Below are 20,427 nucleotides of genomic sequence, written 5' to 3' on the forward strand. Positions count from 1 at the left end.
ATTTCTATAAATGCCTCCAGTCATTAAAATTTTTTTTACTCTTAATCTAAACAAAATAAAAAAAAATTTACGAAAATTAATAGAGCAGAAATTTAAACGCGTGTTATGTAACAGATGTTATAATCAGAATAATTTAAAAATAAAAATAAATTCCAACGGTGACATAAGTAATATAAAAAATATTTTATGTATATATATATATATCATATATCACACATAAAAATATATAAAACAAAAAACAAGATTTTATAAATTTTACATAACGAACAAGATATCACAGCAATGATTATAAAATTAATAACCAATTTGTCTATTTCTGCATTGACTTATTCATCACACCTGACAAAATTCAATCATGCATATACAAATACATATGTTTTTTATTAACTTGTTCATAAACGTCACGACGAATTTATCGAGACTCGAAAGTAGTATTAATCCTGTATTATTGATTTGCACAAGCGAAATAAATTTTAATATGAACACGTCACTTGAGCAACAACTATTTTAAATATTACTTTTCAGTGACACAATTATTTTAATTTTAACAACAAATAATTATGATTTATGCTCGGTTTTATGAATAATAATAAAATATTTTATTGGCGGTCTCTTAAATTAAGAGGTGCAATAATTTTTATTTATCTGTGGTGCGTATGCAGTTTAAACTTAAAACCACAAAATATAAATCTTGGTTGGCCTCTTAATGGACTATCGACTATTTCAATGGATGGCGACAAATAAAATGTATACCGCATTATTTTTTTAACATAAACTTGGAGATAAATTCGAGTTATTATGTGGCTTACCGCTTTACGCAATTGTTTAAAGAACAATGGGTGTGAGATGTAGTATTCTATTGCTATATAGTTAAAAAGAAATTTTTGTTTTATTGATAATCGTGAAAAATTAAAAAGGTTGTATTCAGGAAACCGAAGAAGGGGTAATGAGTTACTAATTTTTTAAAGACAATATTTCATAGAATGGATGACGTATGGGGAGTCGGAAGTATGAAAGACTTTCGACTGGAGGAACTGGGTTCGAATCCACTCGTGAGCGGCAAGTAGTAGAAAACCTTCGGCTGTGAATAGTCACTTATTATCAGCGAAAAGTATTCGAATTAGTGACATACTTTTCACTAGAAAACAGTTAATAGTCACTATTTTCACTATTTAAAATTTAAGAGAGTAAGTCCAAGATATCCCGGTAACCTCAAAGGGTTAAAATAATTTCGGTTACGGTATTAAAACAAAAAAATGAGCTTTATTTTTCAAGTATCAGAAATCAAAACGTATTTGAAATACAGGAAAAAATGCCAAGAGTTCAATAATGGTTGAGATTTGTCTAAAGATTTTTTGCAGATTGCATGCATGGGCGCCAGATTTTTAATAGTGTTCTAGGCTATTCAAAAAATTTAACGGGATTCGTGGGCGCCAGCCCTAAAATTCTGACACTCTTAAACTCTGATCACAGTTACTTTAGTCGTAAAGGGGGTACCGAATTTAAGATTTAGAAGAGTAAAATATACATTCGCAAAGATCCAAATAACAATATTTGTGGAAATGGTTGTATATAGTAATTTGTAGTTATTTTTTGAAAATTATTATGTTTTGATTTTATTCAATTTCAATTTTCATTACAAATTATATGTTGTACCAAAATTCATTTGTAAATTACATATCAAGTTTGTTGATTTTTTTTCTATTATGGAGGAGTAGCCTTTTGCCCGAAAAGAGTATCTAATTTTATTTGTCAATTTGAAATCCCCTTAATTTTTTTCTAATACAAATAAAAGTTATAGAAATTCCTGTACAGAGTATTTTATTTTTTGAACAAAAATAATCAGCAAATCGTAAAAATTAATAATTAATTGATCTCGCGGTAATCGCAGCAGAGAATCCGTTTCCATTTTTCGAACTATCAGTAAAAAATTCGACGAACATTTGGTTTCCTATTGAATCTATTTTTAATTTTTTATATTTTCCACAATAACTTCTAATATATGATCCACGATAATCATTACTTTCTCGTACTTCCAAAACATCATTTTCACAATTTGGGGTCTCTTCGAGATCGAAATAATAAAACTCCATTGATATGAAATGATAGAAAGGTACATCAATGTACCAGCTGCACATTTCATTGGGTCGATATGTTCCCGGGTAATTTGGTGACTCCAAGTAAATTGTGTTATTACTTTCCACGAAAATCTTTCTACCGCAAATGGCCTCGTATTCTATCACAAAATCCAGATCATTTTTTTCGTAGTGCATTAACTTGAGAAGAATTACTACAATATTACTATTAGCTATAATAGTTGTTTCCACATTTTCGCAATATTGAGCTAAAAGAAATTAAATTTTTAGTTATAAATTTGAATAAAAATGTTTTTGTACACATACTCAAAATGTCCACCATTGAGTGCCTATAGTCAGTTAAAAATATTATAAATAACACGGCGGGTAATAAAGTTATCATATTATTCAAACTGTGATAAATATATATTTTTTAGTTTTCTCAGAAAGTTGGCGCCAGTATGGAGCCGCAACTGGAATGCAAGTTTCTGAGGAAATTGAAAAGAAACTTACCGTCAACTTATGATTGTCAACTTTTGCAAGCAACTTTTGCCACCAACTTTCTCAGAAAATGTCTATCAACTATTGGAGGTACCAACTGTTGGCGGTCAACTTGATGTCCAGTTGCGGCTGCAAGTTTCTCGTCAATTGCTCGCCAACTTGGCTATCAGGGATAGTTAACTTACGGTTAGGGTGGCTATCAGGGTCATTGAATAATCTTTTTTGTTATCTGCAATCGGTAACCTGGCTCCTGTAGGCTTTCATTGGTGTACTTTTCGAGTATTCCTTACAAAAACTAACCTATATATTTAGTACAGTTCTGTATAAGACATTCATTATGTAGACTACCATTAGAAATCATGTCTTGTACAAAAACACACTTGATATTTAACACTTATTTTTGAAAAATTAAAATAACGCACCTATAATATCAGTATTTCTCCAGTAACTAGTTTGGATTTGTAAACTATTCGATAAACAATCTGTATTATTGTTAATACCAAAAAATTTTATCGAAAGTTGTATTCGTTGACCCTCTGCTACCTTTATTGTCCACTCACAAGGTTCATCCCTTAGCTCTTGATTATTTGAATAAGCTGGCAATCTAATAGTACCTTTAGAAGTCGTGAAAGTCTCACCGCATTCTGAACAAAAGACAAGTGATTATCAAGGTATATCTCTATTTTGTAATCAAATTATTATTTCCTCAGGGAAACATACTAATGAACATAAATCGTGATTATTTCTGTTCACTAGAATTATTTCACAAGGATTTAAAGTTAAATGGTACAAACTGCGACAATTGTATAGACGATTTGCCCCCGCAATATCACCTTGACTAAGAGCATATCTTCGATTGATTATTGGCCGATATCCGTCAGTTTGCTGCACCACTTTTATTGTACTCAGAGAACCATTTTTTGCAAACGCTCTATTCCCGTAATGCATTATAGACTCAAAATCATAAGCTTGTCCAAAAGTAGAGGTTTCATTTTCTAGTAATTTCTTGAAATTGTTTTCATAGCCTTTCGGTTTTATTACGACAAATATTTATTATTCATTTGATGTGATTTTTTGAGAGTTAGAGTATAATTTCAGCAAAACAATGCCATGATAATAGGTTGAATATATTTACCTTTACTGATATTATCGAACAAAATTTCAACATAGTCATCACGATCTGGACGTCGGTGTTCATGATAGAATCCAATTGCATGTCCCAATTCATGGACAATGATATCAATATATATGCAACGGTTTCGTAAACCAATGATTTGCTTACCTGTTCCTTGCCTACCGACTGGTGAACAACATCTATTTCAACAAAATTAACCTTTATGTTTGAATATAAGACGAGATCGAAGTCCACCTCCGTTTTAGGAGGCCGTTTCCGCGCCTATTTCAGGCATACACGCGCTGTGGATCTTATGAAGCAAATCAAATTTGGCTAAGCTCGCCCCCTTCAGTACAAATAGTAGGATAGCCCAAAAAATAATTTCTTATATACCCTCTCACCTTTAACGAAATCAGCATATAGCAAAAGATTTTATTCAGTGGCCTCTTAAACTCAAATTTTATAGCTTAAAATAGATGAATTTTTTTTTTTACTATATGCTAACTTTGCTAGAGTTTTATCAATTTTCAAGACATTCTAATAGACAAATACAAATTTTATTTACCCGCATTTTGATTTAGTGATGAATACATAATCTTTATGCAGCTCTTTGATTCTTTTATCAAATTTTATACAAGTGAGTTGTTCCCAGTGCTGCATAGCTTGTTTGATAACTTTGCGTTGTAACCCGGTATAAACATTATCAATTTCGTAAGGAACGATACCTTGATCCCAAATATTACTTTGATTCGTCGTAACAAGTGACCTACGTACTTCCTTTATTGTTTGTGAAAATTCATTTTTTGCTGAATTATTAAATACACTTTCAAGTAGCTCCTTATTACGCATAAACGAATTTCCAGTTATGAGACTTAAATCTACTTCAGATATGAATAAAATAAAAAATTCAAGTGCACAAATAAGCGGAAAATACTCCATTTTCAGTCAGTTAACCAAAGAAGAATAATATTTTTCGTTTAAAGTATTTCCAATATATCCTTGTTAAAACCTATAATTACTTTACTGATTAAATTTTATGTCGGTAATTCCAATTTTTTTATTATTTTTAAGTTTTTAGTATCACTGATCAGAAGATGGGTCATAAAGATTATTAATAACTTATTTTATGATTTATCAATTACTATGTGCAGTTGTTTGTCAAAGAAAAATGAAAATAATTTTAATTAGCACATGTGTACATATCGTATCCCCCTATATATATATATATATATATATATATATATATATATATATATATATATATATATATATATATATTTTCATTAGCGAATAGAAAATTTAAGAGTCTTGATATTTAAAATACATTGAAATATAAATAATATGACGACTATATTCTTCTACTAAGGTTCTAATATCAGTTTTCGAATTATTATTCAGAATTGAATAAAATTTAAAATATTAGTAAATTATGTTCAGAAAAAGATGGAATTAAATTTTTATAGTGTTATAGAGAACCAATGAAATTTGTATTTCATACATTCAAAATTGAGCTACATGAAAAATCGCAGGTTTCATTAAATTTATTCTCTGTAACTTTCCGAAAATTTCATGGGACCTTTTTCATACCATTATCTACTAATACGTCAACTCTCATTAAATTCCGAATGGTAATTCTATAACATACAGTACTATATTGTAAAAAATTTGCGGAATGGCTTTGGGTTAAATAAAAAATGAATACGAAACAAATTGTTTTTTTATTTATTTGATCCCCTCGAAGTGAAATTCACTGCAAAAGAGAATTTATTTCAACTTAATTAGTAAAATAAGGCCTATTCGTATGGTTTTTGTTAAAGTATAATTTTTTGTTTGTTTATGGTAAAAATTACCATTACTTGATTACATTTTATGGTTAATGTATTGAAATTAAGATTAATGGTACATTTCGATAACTAAATACAATCTTTTCGATTCTATTCAAAATCTCCCTTAGCTAGGCCTTATTACCTGCCAGTACCTTAAATAGCCATATTCACTCCTGATTTTTTACAGAGTATCTTAAATATAATTTTAGGGGTTCTCTAAATGAAGGACTAGCAGTTCATCGTAAATAACAAAAACAAAATATTATTTGTTGTCAGTAATTGGCAATGCCTTTATAGCAGCAGAGAATCCGTTTGCGTTTATTAATTCATTGGAAGTAAATTTGACAAGAATAGATGGTCCTTGAGAAAATATCGTCAAGTTATCGTGTTGTGCACAATAATTTTTAATTACCGGTGGATTATGATTATCACTTTCTTCAGATTGAAAGTAATCATTTTTACAATCATGACTGTTTTCAATATCGAAATGATAAAACTTTATTGATATAAAATGATTGTCAGGTGCAGTAATTTCCCAGAAGGACACTTCATTTGGTCCATATTTCTCGGGATAATTTGGTGATTCCAAGTACAATGTTCTATTACTTTCAACAGAAATATCATTAATGCTCAAGGCATTGTATTCTATCATAAAGTCTACATTATTGTTTTTGTAGTGCATTTTTCTTAATCGAATTACTACAATATTTTTATAAGCATTAACAACTGTATCAATATTATGACAATATTGAGCTGAAAGAAATTAAATTTTTAATTATAAATAAGGATTTAAAAGTTGAATAAAAACATATTTTTCAAATAATTAAAATAACGCACCTATGACATCAGTATTTCTCGAGTGGCTAGTTCTAATCTCCAGACTATTTGCAGTACAGTTATTATTATCGTTAAGACCAAATAATTTTACCGAAAGTCTTATTGCTTGACCCTCGGCTAGCTTTATTGTCCACTCACAAGATTCATCCCTTAGTTTTGAGTTATTTGGATAGACTGGAGGTCTAATAGTACCTTCAGGCTTCGTAAAAGTTTCACCGCATCCTAAGCACCCACGAATTGTAATAGAAATTATTTAAAAATTCATAAACAAGATTATATATATAGGCAAGCAATTATCGAAGTTTACACAGAAAAAAATAACTGTAGCAGCAACAGTTCATTTTTTCCGTGAATGTCTATTTTGAAATCACATTGCTGCTATCTTATAGAAAAATACTAATGAACATTTATTATCTCCGACAGTGCTCCTTATCATTATTAAAGTAGTAAATGGTACAAACTGTGACAATTGTATAGATATTGTGTCGTCTTAATATCACCTTGGCTAAGAACCGATTTTTGACTGAGTATTGGCCAACGTCCGTCAATTTGCGGCTTCGTTTTTATTGTATTCACAGAATCATTTTTTGCAAACGCTCTGGTCCCATAATGCATTATAGAATCAAGGTCATAAACTTGTCCAAAAGTGATGGCTTCATTTCTTGGTGGTTTCTCGAAGTTATATTTATTATCTTTTGGTTTTATGACATTAAATATTTATTATTTATTCAACATAATATTTCGTTTAGTAAAGCTGTAAGTTTATCAAAACAATGCCATGATATTTGTTGAATATATTTACCTTCATCGATATTATCATATAAAATGTCAATATAGTCATCACGATCTGGACGCTGGTGTTCATGATGGAATCCAATTGTATGTCCCAATTCATGGGCAACAATATAAAAATATAAGCAATTGTCTTGTAAACTAATGATCTGCTTACCTTTTCCTTGTTTACCGACTGCTGAGCAACACCTATTTTATCAACGATTCATATATATATCTATGTATAACCTTATTTTTATCCCATTTATTAAATTCAATAGTAACTACACTTTAGAGGAGGGTAGTTCCGGGAACATTCCGGATTGAACCTGGAACGTTTCCGGAGCGAAAAGGAACTAGTTCCTGGAATCATATCCGTGGAACTATTTAATGTTTTTAATTCTCATGAAGGTTCACTATCTAGAACGTATGCATACAAAATATTTCAGTATACACAACATCATGCTATGCAACATCATGATTGGTATTCAACTCAAAATTATTCTGCTGCTTGACTACTTGTTGGTAATGATGACAGTGGCGCGAAAAAGAGAACTAGTAAGCATACTAAAGTGAATTTTGAGGAACAACCGGATACGTATCCGACAAAAGACATAGTTCATGGAACTATACATGTCCGGAACTACCCACCTCTAGTACTTAATTCTTAAATCTACAGCAGAGCCAAAAAAAAAAATTTTTTTTTCATTTATACTCTCATATAAATAAACTAAATATATATATATATATATAACCCAATGAATAATTTTTTTTCTGACAATGTGCACCCTGTAAAAAATTCAGAGTCTGCGGTGTGGTGTGAATGATTTGGTGTAAAATTTATACGACACACGGTGTTAAATTTTGGACTATGCATGTTTTGAGATAATAAGAGTACACCTTTTGATGATTCACATCGAAAAAATTTCACACCATCAATTTACACCCAGGACACCGTGTAAAGTCCCCGAGGACCATTTTCGCACCTAAAATTTTTTACAGTGTTCTCTATTTTAAAAATGGGAACGAAAAGAAAAAAAAATTGTTTTTAGCCATCTTAATAGAAAAGTACATATTTAAGTTACCCGCAATCAGTTTTGGTGATGAATACATAATCTTTATGCGACCGTTCGATTCTATGAATAAATTTTATACATGTAAATTGTTCCCAATGTTGCATAGCTTGTTTAATTATTTTTCGTTCTAATCCAGTATAAACATCATCAATCTCGTAAGGAATAATACCTTGATCCCAAATATGTTTTCGATTTGTAGTAACAAGCGATCTCTTTACTACCTGGGTGAATTTGGTCTTTGTTGAATCGTTAAATACATCTTCAAGTAGTTCTTCATTTTGCATAAACAAATTTTTTGTTAAAATACGCAAATCTACACCAAATATAAATAAAAAAAAAATTTCAATTAAACAAATAAACAAATAGTACTTCATTTTTAGTCAGTTAACCGAAACTGAATAACACTCTTCGTTGGAAGTATTACACTCATATTTCACGTGATTACTGTTGATAATTTGATGGTGGCTATTTTTTAACGTTTTACTGTCTCTAATTGTTTTGTAATACCTATCGTTAATACAGAAATCGTTGATGCTACCAATAACATACTTCATCTTATCTTTATTACAATTTGATCATTAGTTACACGAAAAAAGAAAAAATCCGATAACGTTTTTTATTACTTTTGAAATAATAAGTAACTACTTTGCTGAAGCAAACGACAAACAGTTGAGAAATACAGAAATTGTCTTTCAAATGAGTAAAAGCTACAACTATTTTCTCTAATTAAACTTAGAAATGAACTTAAGAATCATAATATTGCCAAAGAAATTTTCGAATATCGTTTTTTACAGAGTAGACATTGTAAAAAGAAGAAAGATCACCGTAGATGTGTAGATTAAAGCATTAAATTTGGCCGTAAAATTGTAGCCTAGAATTCGAGACCGGGACTCGACATTAAACTGAAGCAGCCATCATTAATCACCCAATATTGTCTTTTACAATTTTTACTCCAGCTTTATTGTAGAAAAAGAAAAACCAGTGAGAGACATACATATAATCAAAATTAGGATTAGCAAAAAAATGTATGTAATATAATAATATATTTTCTTAATATTATATAAAATGAAAACAATGAACAACAGCCAAAAGTACAATTGAATTCCAATGTCTGGAATTCCCCTCAATCTTGACCCCCACTACGAATTTCGGCTCATTCATTGACGTCCTCTATTGTCAGATATTGGAATTTAACTGTATTAATTATTATTACTTTTAAGTGCAGTAATAGCAGCAGAAAATCCGTCTGCATTTATCAATCCATTGGAGACAAATTTTACGAACATATGCCGTCCTGATGAAAATATTATCAAATTATCGTATTTTCCGCAATGAATTTCAAGAAGGGGTGCTCGACTATTTTTGCCGTTTCGTATTTCCAAGTAATCATTTTTACAATTTTTACTGTCTTCAATATCGAAATGATTAAACTTCAATGATATGAAATGATCATCAGGTGCATTGATATACCAGTAGCACTGTTTATTTGGCCCATATGGTTCCGGATAATTTGGCGATTCCAAATTAAGTGTTTCGTTACTTTCAATAGAAATATTTTTACCGCACATGGCCTCATATTCTATTACAAAATCCACGGAACCGTTATTGTACTGAGTGTTAACAAATACGATTTCCAAAATATTGCTATCAACTACAAGAAGTGTTTCAACTTTTCCGCAATAACGAGCTGTGAGAAATCAACATTTGATGATAAATAACTACTACTAAGTTTAAAATAATTATGTACTTCATAACTTTAAAAAATAACGCACCTATAACATCATTATTTTCTCGGTTATTTCGAATTTCCAGATAAGTCGTTAAACAGCCAGAGCTTTCAGGAATATTCACTAATGTGATTAATAGTTTTATTCTGTGACCTTCAGCTGCTCTAATTATCCATTCGCAACGTTCTGAATTAAACTTTGAATATGAAGGACTGATAATACCTTTAGGCTCCAAAAAAGTTCCACCGCACTCTGAACATCAAAGAGGAATAATGGAGAATGTCAACAAATGAATTGTGTATTAATATAATAAAAAGTGATACAAACCAGAACAATTGTACAGACGATTTGCTGTCACAACATCTCCTCGGCTGAGTCTTTTTTCCGATCCCATTTTCGGCCATTCACCGGCAATTTTCTTCAACGGTTTTATTGTCCGTAAACCAGGTCTTTTTGCTGAACCGTTCTCCGAATAGTGCATGACAGAACTATAATCATAAGCCTGTCCTAGAGTTGTAGTTTTATTTCTAGATTCTTTCTCGAAGTTTAATATTTCACCTATTAATTGTGGAATAAAAATTAAGATGACAATAAAAATGTAAGTATTAAAGTAATTAAAAAAATTTAGTAAGTGAAAATTCGTATTTACTTTCCATAATGTTTTCATAAAGAATTTCGATATAATCGTCACGATCTGGTCGTTCATGCTCGTGGTGAAGTCCAATTGCATGTCCCAATTCATGAACAATTGTATAAAAATCTATACAGCGATCAAGCAAACTGATTAGTTGCCCACCAAATCTTTTATTGCCAACGAACGAACAACATCTAATGTAAACAAGTCATTTTTACTATAATTGACTCAAAATTATTTTTGTTACATTAATTAAATAAATATATAATTTAGTAGTCGAAATTAGGAGACGCGTTTCAAGAATATCCTCTAATTTGGATAAATAGCAATAAAAATTCACACAAATGACCCTGGTGGATCTAAATTACGGTAAGTTATCGCAGTTTGCTGTATTTTACGGTAAAATACGGTATTTCAACTGAAAATATCCCACAAGCTACGGTAACAGACAGTAATATATGTTATTTTACCGTAATTTGCGGCATTTTTAACGTAAGCACCGTATGCTTTTTTTATTTTAACATTTTTCACAGTGCACTATTTTACTTGGCGGTAAAATTCCACAGGCTTGTCCAAATTCCATGTTTAATCACCGTTTTCTTACTGCAAATTTACGGTGAAACTATCGTTTTGCCATAAAATGCCGTATTTTACGGAGGATTATGGTAATTTACTGTCAATTACGGCACTTTACCGTAAAATACTGTAATTCTTCTAAATACCGTAAATTTGCAGCCACTTCTTAAGTATTCCCTATCCCCGTTTTCAACTAAAACTAGTACATATTAGTAAGAATCAACTAAAAATCAACGAATATCTAATAAATTCAAAAATTTGTATCAAAAATAACAACAACGCTCTTCAATTGAGACCCGTGTATTAGCAGCTCTCGCAAGTAATCTTCGATTCCAAAATTTCTTATTCAGCCAAATATGTACTTTATTTTTTACACAAGAAATTGATGAGTATTTCTTTTACCTGCAGTCTTCTTTAGTGATAAATAAGTAATTTTCATGGAGTTCTTCAATTTTTGGTACAAATTTTAGACACGTAGCTTGCTCCCAGTGTTGCATAGCTTGTCTTATTAATTTACGTTGCGGTCCAGTATAAACATTGTCAATTTCGTATGGAACGATGCCTCTATCCCAAAGTTCATCGTTATTATTCGTAGCAAGAGATCTACGCTTCTTGTTTGTCGATTGGCTTTTATCAAATTCCACTGTATCAACAAAGTCATCATGCTCAAGTTCACCGTCAGATATTACATACGAATCTAGCGCAGATATGATTACAAGAAAAATTTCAAGAACGAAAATGTATGAAATATAATCCATCTTTCTTTATTCTTTTTCAGTTGATTGAAAGAATAGAACAATTCAAATTCTATATAACTACTGGTTTTATTAGAAAAAAAACCGTTACAATTATTATCTAATTGGTTACTAGTCTATTGATAAAACTCTATCAATTTGAGTGTTTTATTTCTTCAGCTTTAGAAATGTTTCTACTCAAACTTATTTAATTTATATGATACTTTCAACATACCATCATTCTTATAAAAAATTATCGTTAACAAAAAATAACTATTACTTCAAACTGACAGCCGTTAAAAAAAATTATCTAATGACATATATTTCTTTGTGTAATGTGAAATATCATATTTTAGCATTTACGATGTCTAGAATTTTTATGAAATATATATAATGATATGATCCCAAATAATTTATTTTCTCTAACTAAATAAATTTTCCATGGCGACCATGCATATAATTTCGCCTCAATATAATATCACATATCCACTATATATTTTTAATTATATATTTACAATATATTACTTTTTTATGCAAGGAGTGGCATTGAAGTGCGCAATAGTATAAAAAAAGCTAATGCATATTATCTTCCACTTTTACGTGATAGCGTAATTTTCGAAGCCTTGTCTAAAGTTTCCATAGAAAATACAGACTCAATACAGACTTGGGGCTCGATATTGGGAAAAATAATAAATTTCTTCCCTTTTTATGTGCTACTGACATTTTATCTAGGATTTGTCTAGGATTTTCAGAGAAATAAATTTTTCTAAGTTTTCTCTAGGATTTCTCTAGGATTTGTCTAGGATTTTCAGAGAAATAAATTTTTCTAAGTTTTCTCTAGGATTTGTCTAGGATTTTCAGAGAAATAAATTTTCTAAGTTTTCTCTAGGATTTCTCTAGGATTTGTCTAGGATTCTTAAAGAAATAAATTTTCTTTCATTTTCATGTGCTACTGAGATTTTAGAAGCCTAGTCTCAAGCTTCCATAGAAAATACAGACTCAATACAGACTCAATACAGACTTGGGGCTCGATATTGGAAAAAATAATTATTTTCTATCATTTTTATGGGCTAGCGTGATTTTCGAAGCCTTGTCTAAAGCTTCCATAGAAAATACAGACTCAATGCATACTCAGGCCTCGATGTTGGAAAGCCTAATTACCTAGATAATAATAATTTTAAAAAATAGTAATAATTATATAAATATTGTGGCATTAGTCATGATCTTGAAAGTAATTAACTATACTTTAATCATCCAGGTGACACAACACATCAATTACAACATTCTCTTAAGGTTTCAAGACTGCATGATCGTATAACACCGATTACAAGTAGACATCAAGTGCACACAGTATGTACTCTAACAATACTTTTTATAATATCAATAAGTGTATAAAACAATGTTATGAGTCAAAGTTGTACCATAATTCGTAATCTTGCGTAATTTTGAAAAAAAAAATTAATACACAGGATTCGATTAAGTTGTAATAGAATATTATTTTTTGATTATACTCCATAGTCCCGAGAACTCTTTAAATATATATATATATATATATATATATATATATATATATATATATATATATTTATAATTAATACACTTACTTTTCAGACCTTGGTAACTATAAAATTATATTTTATTCTATGGAATATATATAGTATACGTAATTGAATGCGAATGAATTTTATTAATTTATATAATCGTATAGATTTTAAATTGACAATACATTTATACTTGATCACATATGTCATTATTAAATCAATCAATAATGACGCGGCGAAATTTATTATTATTTAATAAATAATAATTATCACTAATGCGGTGTTTCGTGTTGCCGATAGACAAACGTCGATAATTTATTTTTCACGGGAAGGAAAATTTACTCTAATATGCTATATAAATTTATACAAATAATAAATATGTAATATACAATGCGCGAATTGGTAATGCATATATCAACGCAATCACATGGAAAATTAATTTTTTTTCTAATATTTTATAATAAAAGATTCGAGGCATAAAGTAATGAAATAACTTCGTAATTGTGTTTTTGTCATTCGTTTCATTTTATTAATTTTTAATTTTAATCTATTGCACATATTTTTTGTATGGCTCTTAATACTTCTTAAGAATAAACTTTACACGTAGATTTTGAAATAAATAATTTTTTTATTTACCTTTAAGAGCCATTAAAAAATAACAAGTGATCTAAAAAAAAACTAATCATTATTTTCATCTTCTATTAAAAACAAATACCCGCGTGTGTTAATGGCCTCTTTTTTATACGAAAACTCGATTATTTATATTTCTAATGAATATAGAGACAAAATGTATATTAAGAAATACAATAACTTTTTTGTACAATGATATCACCCTGGCAAAAGATTAACATATATTTAGTATCATAAAGGAGCACCCACGTATACTTTCATAATAAAACGTGAGTTAGTCCTTTTGAAATGAATCATTAAATAATTATTTTTTATTCACGGATATTTATGGACTAACATTCTTTTCCTTTTTATTGTTACTCTGGTAAATGCAATTTAATCTGGGAATTGGCGAATTAATTTTTTTTCTTCATAATATATTTGTTTTTATTTTATTTTTCGACAACGCAATAACATTTGTGCATGACGTATATATATAAAGTACTGAGCAAGTTACTGGTATATATGCTTAAGTCCAGGGCACATTATTATTTGATTACATAATACGATCTTAATCGTAAAGGAGTTAGGTCTGTACGCGGTCGGAGGCCTACATGTCTAGTAGAGCGTAAACCTCGTGATGCTAAGGAAATATCATTGTAAACTGGTTGATCATGACTGTTATAAGTATGTGTGCGTGAATTGCGTGGATGGACAATTGTATTCTATTCTTATAAAAATAAGCAAAAAAAAATATTTCCTTAGCAATTAAAACTGAATGGAAATAAAAAAACTATGAAGTATACTACGAATTGAGGTTATTAATTTTTAAAAATTATTAACGTTATGTATTACCATAAATTAAATAAATATTGAGATTGGAATGATTTTAATTTTTATAAAATCCGGACCGTTGATTTAACGGGTAAGTTAATTTGATAAAATATTTCAGTCTACTACCTTGACCTTGTCTCTCGCGAGTACTCTCTATCAATTTTTCTTTCAGCTAAAATTGCTCAAACTTACCCTGATAGTCATACTTCAAATATTAGTGCTCAGCTCGTTCTGCAGAGGAAAATTTTCGGCTAACTCAACGACAAATTTCTGGTAAGCCTTGGCTGGATAATACTTGCGTGCAAGTTGACGGAAAGCTGAATGTAATTTGACAGAAGAACATGCTGTCAATCTGAAGTGAAACTGTCATTCAACTTAACGTGATTTTCTGATCGCAACACTTGCAGTCGAATTGAATTCTAGTTAACCGACAATTTACTGTCAACTTAAAGGTAACTGCTTGCTCTCTTACTTTCCTTTACGTTGGCTTCAGAATACGGCTGTAGATTGAAGTTAACTTAGGTTAAAGTGGTATCAGGGTTACCGTTTTACTGTCCTATAAAATTCAATTTTATTGACAATTGTCATTTGAGTGTCCATTCCGTGAACTGTTCTTCCGTTGGTTATGTCAGTTTCTATATTATAGCTTCAGTCAATAGAATCGGAAACTCTCCCAGCACTCTACGCTGCTACAACTGATTAGCTTGAAGGATACCCTGATAGCCAAGTTGGCGAGAAACTGACGAGAAACTTGCAGCCGCAACTGGAACCAAGTTGATCGCCAACAGTTGGTACCTCCAATAGTTGATGGACATTTTCTGAGAAAGTTGGTGGCAAAAGTTGTAAATCCAAAAAGTTGACGATCACTTTCTGAGAAAGTTGGTGGCAAAAGTTGCTTGCAAAAGTTGGTGATCATAAGTTGACGGTAAGTTTACTTTCAATTTCCTCAGAAACTTGCATTCCAGTTGCGGCTCCATACTGCCGCCAACTTTCTGAGAAAGTTGGCGGTAACTTGTAGCCAAAAGTTGCAAAAGCTGAAGTTGTCGATAACTTGTCGTCAAGTTGGTCGAAAACTAATGAATGACCAACTTTTTCTCGATCAACTTGTGTTATCAGGGATATTTGAAATCAGTAAAAAATTAAAAAATTAATGTAATTTATTACAAAACAATTAATAATATTGTTAATCGGATGGAGTAAAAATTAATAGATTAAGATAAGATATTCAGAATAATCGATTAAATATAAGGCTTTTAAAAAATTACTCAATAATAGTGTGAAATATAGTCTAACAATGTTAATATTTAAACAAAAAATTTAAATTTAAAACAAAAAATACTAATTTTTTGCAACGGCCCAGCATTACTCGAAATTACTGAGTAATTTTTATTTAAAATTATTTCCTTGTAGATGCATTTTAATTGGTTGCGCAGTAATAGCAGCAGAGAACCCGTTTTTATTTAATAATTCATCAGGAATAAATCTGAGAAACATAAACCGTCCTATTGAAGATATGGTCAAATTATCATGTTGTCCACAATAACTTCCAATGAGCGGTGCTCTGTAATTTTCACCGTCACGTACTTCCAAGTAATCAGATTTACACTCTGGACTTTCTTCAATATCAAAATCATAAAATTTTACTGATATACTATAATATTCAGGAGCGGTAATAAACCAATAACACTCTCCGTTTGCTACATATGGTCCCGGATAATTTGGCGACTCTAAGTAAAATGTTTCATTATTTCCAACATAAATATTTTTACCGCACATGGCCTCATATTCTATTGTAACATTAACGGAATTTTTTTCGTACTGAGTGTTAACTAATAAAATTTTTAAAACATTAGTATTGACTATAAGAGTTGTTTCAGTTTTTCCGCAATAATGAGCTGCAAAAAATTAACGTTTGATCATAAATAATTATAAGCAAGCTTAACATAATTCTGTATTTCGTATAACATTAAAGAAGAATGCACCTATGACATCATTATTTTCCCGGTTATTCTGAATTTCCAGATAATCTGTTAGACAATCAGAGCTCTCAGGAATACCCGATGAATTTATTGAAAGTTTTATTCGCTGAGCTTCAGCTACTTTAATTGTCCATTCGCAGCGTTTAATACTTGGCTGTGAATGTGTTGGTTCAATTAGTAGACTGATGATTCCTTTAGACCTCAAAAAAGTTCCACCACATTCTGAAAATCCACAAGAAATAATAATAAAATATATAAATAAATAAACAATCGAGACTAAATGAATAAACTGAATTGGAAAGATAAAAATAAGTGATTAGACGGTTCAAATATAATGTGATACAAACCAGGACAATGATACAGAAGATTTGTTGTCACAATATCACCTTGGCTCAGATTATAACCTCGTCCGATTATTGGCCATTCACCGTTAATTTTTTTCAACGGCTTCATTGTGTTCAAATGAGAAGCTTTCGCTGAAATATTCTCCCCATAGTGCATTATAGAACTATAATCATACGGTTGTCCCTGAGTGGTTGATTTGTTTGTTGGTAATTTCTTGAAATTATCTTCATCACCTATTGGTTTTGATAAAATAATTATCGATGTAGTTCTACTTAAGAAGTTTAAACTTGTAGCTTGAATTCAATTTTGCGAATACATATACCTGGTATAATGTTAGCTGTAAAAATTTCCACATATTCATCACGATCTGGACGCATGTGTTCATGATATAGTCCAATTGTATGCCCCAACTCATGAAGAAGAGTATTAGGATTCATACAATTATCGTCCAAACTAATAAACTGCCTTATTTTAGTAAATTTTCCAACAACCGAACAACATCTATATAAATAATCTATTTTTATTATAATCAACTAAATGAATTACGTAGCAAGAGTGGTGTAATAATTATAAAGATTTAGGGCAAGAAATTAGCGAGATGAGTCTAAAAAATATTTCTTAGAATTCCGATAAAACCGCATAGATTTTCACGTAAGTGACAGTGTTTTAATTCTTAATTATGCATATAACTTTATAATTTATCATTTAAATCAATATTTTTTTTCTGTTTGAAAAATAATAGATCTTTACTTTACCTGCAGTCTTTTTTAGTGATAAGTGTATAATATTTATGGACATCTTTGATTCTTGGAACAAACTGAAGACACGTCGATTGCTCCCAGAGTTGCATAGCTTGCTTTATCAAGTTATGCTGTGCTCCAGTGAAAACTTTATCAAATTCATATGGAATAATACCTCCGTCCCAAAGTTGATCCTTCTTGTTCACAGCAAGAGATCTACGTTCCTTGTTTGTCGATTGGTTTTTTTCTAATTCGCTTGTATCATCAAGTACTTCAAGCTTTCTTATACTGTCCGATATTGCATACGCATCTAGCGGCAGTATAATTGAAAAACAAATTTTAAGTACAAGAATATATGAAATATATTCCATTTTGTTTCCTTCGACTTCAGTTAATTCAAAGCATAAATTATTTTGAGTCAGAAGAATTACTGAAGTATACGATGCTTTGAGTTAGAAATAACTACTAAAATATCATAAAAATAATTCAACGATTATTGTAACTATACTTCATTTCGACAGTAACTGATAAGTTATTATAAATTTAATTGATTTTTTATAGCCTGGGGAATTTTGGTTCCTAATATTATTTTATCTTTTAGATTAATTACCACTTTAGCCAAAAAGGAGAAAAAAAAAATATTGTTTCACAGTAGTTTTTCATGAATCGAGATTTAGATTTAAAAAAAAATCATAACTGTTATTTATTACTATAAATTAAATAAATGTTGCGATTTAATCGAATGATATTGATTTTTAATATCTTTGTAAAATGGATGTGGTGGTAATGAAGATTTTTAAAATAAAGAGAGATTATAAGTCACCAAGGACCCCAGCGGCACAACATTAAGTCCTCAACTGGACCAATTTCATACCTAACCAAGTATTGCCGTGAGTTCCGGTGTGTCGAGTACTTCTACCGAGTCTACTCTAGTGGCACGGCTGAATTAGGAATTAGCATTTTGTAATGATCGTATGAATGCTACTGATGACTATAAGGACTTGGAATCAAATAATTCAATGCCCTCGCCGTTGCCTAGTCTTAGTTCTCAGGCAACCATTAACTCTCCGGACTCTCCGATGGAACCTTTGATTCATGATACGAGGGCAAAGAGAAGAAGGGTGTCGGACCATCCCCAGTGTATGCCAGTCGCGATTGATTATCAATGCCGCTATAAAACAAGACCGATTATAGCTCAGGTCGCGACTGAGGACGAAAAAGTTAAGGCGATGCTCCACTCTCTTAGACTGGACAATATTTCTGTTTAGCCGAAAATTGGACAATCATCAAGACAGATGTATCCCGTAGACGATCTTCAGTTATTCAAAACAGTGAAATGGGTTAAGTATATTTGGCCTAAGAACGAATCCGGGACTCTCTTTAAATGTGTCGAGTGTAGAATCCCTGATTAAACAAAACGATTTGTGACGATTAAAACTGTTTTAATCGTTTTAAATGGTCATAAATCGTCAATTGATGATTAAAAGCGATTAAATTTTTCGAATGAAGATTAAAGACGATTCATGACGATTTGAAATTTTAATCGTCATTAATCGTTTTTAATCGTAAAATAATAAATCGTCTTTTGATGATTTGGGACGATTAAATCTGAAAATTCATGATGATTATGACGTTTAACGACGATTAATGATGATTTAATTTTTAATCGTTTTTAATCGTCACAAATCGTTTTGTTTAATCAGGGGTGGAGCTTAAGAGAAGCTATGCGGTATTCCACACTTGGCTTGTCGAAATGAGGCAAAGTCTACGATGTACAATAAATGGGTGTAGAGAAAAAAAACTTGATTTATATTTATGTGGTTATTCAATTATTTCTTTATTTATTAATTCATGTCTTTATTCATAAAAGGAAAAGAAAGTAAGACCAAATAATTTATTTGTTTTCGACTATGATTTTGTTTATTACTGAAATCATTCTTATATCCACTAGGAAATTTTCAATTGATAAAATTAAGTTAACTTAACGGACACTTTGTAATGTACACAGACAAAGATGCCGTTATTTAAAAATCAGGTATGTTTTAGATACATTGATACCACTGATAATTGCTTGACTTTTATTCCTATTAACTGGTTTCTGTTCAAATTCGACAAGTATCCAGTTATGGCTTATAATAAATAGTCTTGAAATGAGTTTCTTGCCAAGGACATCGTTTTTATTAAGCGCGATCTTGCGGCGAGCGCTGAACTACTCCTGCTGTTGCCGTTTGACTGTGGTTACCTCCCTTCTCTCCATATCCCCTTGTCTAAAGAGAAAAGTCCGTATACATTCTGATGTCAAGTCCATTTTACACTTATCACTTGATATCTCACTTATCTATCGATTTATTGATTAAATTATTTACTTATTTATTTGTTAGTATGTCTAATATATTTTAGTCTGTGTAATAAAAAACAGTAATTTTTTTTTTAATATTTGTATACTTAAATATTCATTATTATAATTACTATCATTATTAGTAAAAATAAACATTATTATTGTTATCA

General features: G+C 30.4%; 3 protein-coding genes across 3 annotated transcripts; all 3 read right to left on the minus strand.

Annotated features, from left to right (window-relative positions):
* Positions 1-1,687: 1,687 nt before the first annotated feature.
* LOC103572595 (bone morphogenetic protein 1 homolog) lies at positions 1,688-4,722 on the minus strand. Its single transcript, XM_008551248.2, has 5 exons — positions 4,256-4,722; positions 3,712-3,890; positions 3,371-3,601; positions 2,999-3,220; positions 1,688-2,344 (listed from the first exon to the last, which is right to left on the minus strand). The coding sequence occupies exons 1-5, from the start codon at positions 4,627-4,629 to the stop codon at positions 1,860-1,862; spliced, it is 1,491 nt and encodes a 496-aa protein (XP_008549470.1). The 5' UTR covers positions 4,630-4,722; the 3' UTR covers positions 1,688-1,859.
* A 708-nt stretch (positions 4,723-5,430) lies between these two features.
* On the minus strand, positions 5,431-12,152 carry LOC103572593 (uncharacterized). The gene is made up of 10 exons (XM_008551246.2): positions 11,540-12,152; positions 10,577-10,755; positions 10,255-10,485; positions 9,973-10,179; positions 9,414-9,887; positions 8,210-8,513; positions 7,156-7,334; positions 6,815-7,045; positions 6,354-6,575; positions 5,431-6,269 (listed from the first exon to the last, which is right to left on the minus strand). The coding sequence occupies exons 1-10, from the start codon at positions 11,893-11,895 to the stop codon at positions 5,779-5,781; spliced, it is 2,874 nt and encodes a 957-aa protein (XP_008549468.2). The 5' UTR covers positions 11,896-12,152; the 3' UTR covers positions 5,431-5,778.
* A 3,905-nt stretch (positions 12,153-16,057) lies between these two features.
* Positions 16,058-18,429, minus strand: LOC103572592 (bone morphogenetic protein 1 homolog). Its single transcript, XM_008551245.3, has 5 exons — positions 17,935-18,429; positions 17,502-17,680; positions 17,182-17,412; positions 16,838-17,056; positions 16,058-16,750 (listed from the first exon to the last, which is right to left on the minus strand). Exons 1-5 carry the CDS (start codon positions 18,288-18,290, stop codon positions 16,242-16,244), a joined length of 1,494 nt encoding a protein of 497 aa, XP_008549467.1. The 5' UTR covers positions 18,291-18,429; the 3' UTR covers positions 16,058-16,241.
* Between the last annotated feature and the right edge of the window lie 1,998 nt (positions 18,430-20,427).

This window comes from Microplitis demolitor, chromosome 5 (assembly GCF_026212275.2).
Source record: "Microplitis demolitor isolate Queensland-Clemson2020A chromosome 5, iyMicDemo2.1a, whole genome shotgun sequence".
Classification (NCBI taxonomy): domain Eukaryota; kingdom Metazoa; phylum Arthropoda; class Insecta; order Hymenoptera; family Braconidae; genus Microplitis; species Microplitis demolitor.